General features: G+C 38.9%; 1 protein-coding gene across 1 annotated transcript; it reads left to right on the top strand.

The window, feature by feature from the left end:
- Positions 1 to 2,462: 2,462 nt before the first annotated feature.
- On the top strand, positions 2,463 to 4,056 carry LOC104598325 (uncharacterized). The gene is made up of 2 exons (XM_010260347.3): positions 2,463 to 2,651; positions 2,771 to 4,056. Exon 2 carries the CDS (start codon positions 2,782 to 2,784, stop codon positions 3,649 to 3,651), a length of 870 nt encoding a protein of 289 aa, XP_010258649.1. The 5' UTR covers positions 2,463 to 2,651; positions 2,771 to 2,781; the 3' UTR covers positions 3,652 to 4,056.
- Positions 4,057 to 5,922: the final 1,866 nt, after the last annotated feature.

Consider the following 5,922-nt stretch of genomic DNA (forward strand, 5'->3'; position numbering starts at 1 on the left):
TAGTCACCAAAAGACGGAACATAAAAAAGACACAAAAAGCCCATTTTAGGCTGATTTCAGGAAGCTCCAAATGAAGCTTTTCATGTCTTTCATGTTTTAATCTCGTGCAGGAAGACCTGGAAAGACACACATATGCTAAACAGTCTTCAGGCTGCCCGAATCTTATATCAAAAACTCAATACATCTTTTGACTATCAAAGCTACAAGATTGCATCATGAAGAATTGAATATAGACAAAATTATGAGTTCAATTTTCACCTACTTGTTTTTATAAAAAAAAAAAAAGTTATTATAGATATTCTTGGCAAATCCCCATATGAACCTCCATATCTCCTACCAACGCAGCTCTATATAATAGGCTATATGGGTTAACAGTAAGTATCCACGCATGTGTTGAGAATTTCGATTTGGGCCTACTATTATGAGTCCGTTTGGGAGGGTTTCAGCTTTCATTGAATTGATTTCATTCAGCGGCTTTAAAGAAGTTACAAAAATCAATTTTAGAAAAAATCTGATTTATTAATTTAGTTGTAATGTAATTGGGCTTTTTAGATTTTCTAAATGGTCTTTCTAGATTTTTCACCAAATATAGTTTTTAGTTTTTTCGTGTGAGGTCCACTAGAAGCCGCTAAGCCGTTACAAATAAGTATTATATGGGTTCTTCTTAGTACATCAACTTAGCTAAGTCTCATGAGGGCATTACTTATCCACCTCATTATTTTGTATTTTGTATTATTCATCAGAATCGGTGCCAAATTTCGATTTGTAGAAGTTGTTGGATTACTTGAACCACCTCTTAGGGGCTGTTTGGCAACGGCTGAAGTGGCTGAGTGGCTTTTGTTCTATTAGATTATTATACTTTCTAAATATTTTATTATGATGTGACTATTTTATGTCTTAAAAAGACAAAGCAATATCAATCAGTCAGCTATTTAGCAGTCGACTACATTCATATCTGCTTCCAATGGTGCAGAATTACTAGATGTGGCTCATGAGCATTTCTGTAATGGTGGGTGGCTTTAATAAGGGCACCCTCACAAATGGGCCATTGTTAAGGCATATGATAATAGTAGGTTGTAAAGTAAAACTTTCTTACCTTAATATGAAAATATGTGATAGTAATTTTGCTGATGTGGCAATTAAGTCCTTTAGGCTCAATTTGGAAGAAGTTTAAATACAAATGTATCGAATGCAAAACCTTGTATTTTATATTATTTTGTATGTATTTACATTATACATATTTGTATTTATACTCCTTCTAAACTAAGTAATGCTACACAAAAGTGCATCATGAGCTCTTGGGTTTGATGCAACAGGATGATTGGGATCCACTGCTCAGTGGCCCCCACATTGAGGCTTAACTGGTTAAGGTTATATTTGAAAGTATTGCCATTTCTACTCGAAACACTTCCGTTTGAAATGTTTTGGCATAATCAATACAAATGGTGAAAGATACATTTTTTATGTGATGTTTTGAGTTGATTGATACAAATTATTGTTCTCATCTATAATGTGAAATATGACTTGGGGAGCATGATGATTGAAGTAATTGTTATATGTGATGTGACAAATATATTTTTAATCAATTTGTATTGATCAATCTAAAACGTTTTAGGTAGAAATATTATTATCAAACACAACCTAAGACCTGGTTAGAGAGTTTAAACATGCTGCTTTGGGCTTTGTATGATGGGATCCACCCCAAAAAGCCTACAATTAATGTTTGATAAAAGTGGGGGAACCCCAACTGACTGATTACCAGCCGAAAAAAAGTCATGTTGTAGCAGATCAGCATCACTTCCAAACGGACCCCAATGGCTGCAAAAACCAGCTTAAAAGTTCTTCTGCAATTTGTTAACTATGCTGTGTTTGATTGCAGTGTAAATTTATTTGTACTGATGCAAAACTATGGCATTGCAAATGTTTTGGGTGTAAATCTTAATTTATTTTTGTTTCAAATTTTAGGATTGCAATACAAATGAAGTAAAATAAGACCTAAATCAGAATAAACTAAAATTCAAAATAAAATTAAACCAAATTTTACATTTTTTTATTTACACTCCCGTACATTTATACTAATACAAATAAAATTATACTGCAACCAAACACAACCTTAAATATCTTTTCAGCGAATTTGCTTTCATGAAAGCAATTAGCAAGCAGAATATGGGCCCTAATTCCCAACAAGTTTTACGGCCCACAAAATGACACCAGAAGACTAAAGTGGACCTCGGGTCCATAGCGTTGGATTTATTGCTAATTCAACATTAACTTTCGTCTTGTCCCTTTCGAACAATTACCCATGCAATTTCTTCAAATTACAAAAAAAGCCCTGCACTGCTACGCGGCAACGCAGGCCTCGTGTCACATTCGTAATTTCTTATAATTTGAGGATCAGTTTAACAAAAAATCTTACCCACTCAGATATAAATACCTCAAATCGACGCAGACTTATCGTTCATCTTCTCCGTTTCTTCTTCTCTTCGTCTCCTCCTCTGCAACACCAAATGTAGTTCCGGTAATCGATTCAGATTCTCCAAAATGGCCCGATTCCGGCACGTTCGTTACCCGAAACGCATCCCATTACGTGTCTGGCTTCATTTCCAAAAGTCTCAAGGTCTACTTGTGGGTGGAAATCACACCTCCTGCAGGTTCTGTACTCGCTAAAACCCTAATCCTCTCAGTCTGGTTGTTCCTTCTCTTTCGATTTTTCTCCCCCAAAAGGAAAATTTGATCCTTCTAGGGAAAACCCTCTTGTTCTCTGCTTCAGTTTCTTCAACAATGGCGTTAAAGCTCTTCAAGCTTCAGCTTATCTACCACAACTTCTCTTACAAGAGCTTGATTCTTAGAATATTCCTCTTGTCCATCGCTGTGGCGGCAATCCCATGTTTCAATCTCGTCAATACAATTGACGTATGCGATTCCTCCTGGACGATCGAGACCGTCAAGCTCCGAATGAACGTTTCAGATCTGGAGGCCGGGTTCGGAGAGCTAATGACGGCGAACTGGCTCGTCGAAGGCAACAAAGCTCTCTCGATTGGCCGTGATTCCGCGAGGGCGGTTATGGTAATGAAGAGATTGGGTTTCGCTGATGCCATTGGCGTTTACAGATCTTGCTCGTCCCTGTTCCGGCGAGGTGGGATTTACGGGCTGCAATTCGGTGACGGGTTGTTCGATTTCGTGTTCTCGACGGAGATGATCGACGGGGTTCGGGTCCCGGCGAGGTTGGTTTTGGAGATGGAGAGGGTGCTGAGGCCGGGAGGTGTTGGCGTCGTGATGCGACGGCTTTCCGGCAGCTTCCCTGCAACGGCGGTAATGAAGGCCGCCGCTCCGGTGGGCTCGTTCCTCAGATCCTCAGACGTTGTCGGTGTCCGTACGATAAACTGTACGGTCATGGTTGTCTTTAAGAAGAGAGATGGAGACAGCAGTGATGACATGATTGACCAGAAAGCGCGTCTGATCTCTCCCAGCACTACCGGTTCAGTGCAGGCGAAGAGTGTGAAGGATAACACATTTACCAAAATGCCCCCGGATTTGAAAGGAAATTACATTGGTTCTCCTATTTCTGCAGCCTTGAAGTTAAAGAGGCGATATTTAAGCAAGGCACCCTTTATTCGTAGCAGATCTGGACGAACGAAGAGCGTCGGTTGAGGGCTTGTTTGGTAATTATGCAGCCGTACTGCTGGCTGCTGCTGTTGTGCGCCTTGCGCGGTCGACAAGCTTTCATGAAATAAAACCGGTGGGGTCATTGACACGTGGCTAACATCCAGCTATTGAAAACACGTGCGGTAATGCCCTCGCTGTCGTTGTGTTGTTCATGTTTGTACTATTGGGCCCATTTCCACGTGGATGCCAGCTCTGCTGTTTTAGACACGTGTCATACTGCTTGCCCATTTGTTGTTGTTGTTGGATTAGAATGTATTAGAGTAAGCTACACGCCTAAAGGATAGATTACACGTGAAATCGTAGCATGTGGGTTTGTGGAATATCGAATCCATGAGTTGTTTTGCTTGTTGCTCCAATTGGAATATCAAATATGTGTACGGTTGGTAGAAATCGTAGCATGTGGGTTTGTCTTTGTGGGTTTATTGTAGTGAAGTGCCGGCTTGGGCTTTCTAGCCCTTAACTTGCTTTGCTATTGTCAGAAAAGCTTTGGATGGGTACTTTTACAGCGGCATTTTCGTGTTATATCCCCGGTCATTTTTTTAAAAGTTAGGCATGTGGCAATTTTTAAGAAATTTTTATTAAAACTCACAACTTATTACTACAGTATAATCCTCCACCATTTAGACATGTGGTTTTTTCATTTTTCTGGAGAGTTAGACATGTGATATTTTCTAAGAAGTTGTTAAAGTTTACAGTCCACTATCATCATTCACACACATGGCATCTTATTAATTCAAGAAATAGGATTCAAAATGTGTATAGTTTCACTGAAGGGAAAGGAGATCCATCATATTGATGGTCGAACCTTATAGGGAGGTTGGGTGAAATTTCAAAAATTTTATTTCTTCATTTCGGGAATCTTATTCCATAAGTTAGAAAACTGCATTTTCAATGTTCGTTTTTAAAACAAATCGAACCAGATCTGAAACTAAAAGGAAGCAAGTAGGAATATACCTGATACGGAATAACAGTAACTCCCAACGTAGGTGCTCACTCACAAAGAGGTGACAAAAACCCGCCTCCACTGAAGATGACAACTTATGGTGAGGCATGATCAACAAAGTGGTTCTTCAGCAAAACCCTAATTCTTCAGCAAGAATCACGCAATGAACTAGTGAGCACAACTTTAGGTTGTTTCCTCTAGCAAGAAAAAATATCAAGAACTATTCTTGATCAGATCCAAAGGTGGAAATCGAACTAGGTAGGGGTGGAAAGAACTAGAGGAGAATTCTACAGATTGTCGAGCACATGAAACTAGTGAATTCACCCCTATTTATAGCCTTCTTTGGATCAGCTTCCTAATCCAATTAGGAAAGAGTTTCTTGATCCAAATCTAATATTTGGATTTGGACTTTTAAATGGATAAGACATCTTATCTTTTATCTAATCCTAATCAGATTATAAACTAGAATTCGCCCCTTTTTAATTAACTCACTTAAGTCCAGTTCGAAATGGGCTTTAGGCCCATTTAGTCACATAGCTCACTTTTCCTTTAAATGCCGGTTAGCTTAGTTCTCTTTGTATGGTGTGGGACCCTAGCATTGATCTACATATTATTCACATGGCTTCAATCCAGCCTTTGTTACAAGGCCTAGCCAAATTCACTATAAAACACAGAGAACCCCTAGGTATATCAATATGGGTTCTTAATGGGCCCAATATTTACACTGAATGGTCCTTGGGTTCAACTACCTTATGAAGGCCCAAGGACTGTAGGTAGATACAAGATTAGCCCATCTGGTATAACCCTCAATGATCTTACACTTAATCTCTCAACCCATAATGATCAAAAACTGCTCGATAAGAGAGAACTTCTCCCTCGGATGTAAGGTATAGTGTTGCACTCTCTACTAATATGGATCCCGGAAATTAAAACATTTTGCAAACATTTTGTGAAATTATAATATATATGTATATCTCTATATAAATATATTTTGCAAAATAAATCTCAACAATTTGAAATCAAATGTCGATAGTTTAGGTTTCCATTAGAAAGTGCATTCCCCGATCATTCACTTTGTCTGGCAAAGGGATTGATCCTGTCACTATGATCACCCACTCAGGTGAATTCTAGGACTACCCCAACACACCCAAGTTTTGACCCGGTTAAGGATCTCACTTATTGGCATATCAAAGACAGCCCAATCCGACACATAGTGCAATACCTTAATCAAGTCTAGGGGTCAGGTGTAACATTTCAATTTTGCCCATCTGTCTCTAAGGTCCAAGGTAATACTGGAATTTGGTCTAATTCAG

Source organism: Nelumbo nucifera, chromosome 7 (assembly GCF_055504915.1).
Source record: "Nelumbo nucifera cultivar China Antique chromosome 7, China Antique-T2T, whole genome shotgun sequence".
Classification (NCBI taxonomy): Eukaryota; Viridiplantae; Streptophyta; class Magnoliopsida; order Proteales; family Nelumbonaceae; genus Nelumbo; species Nelumbo nucifera.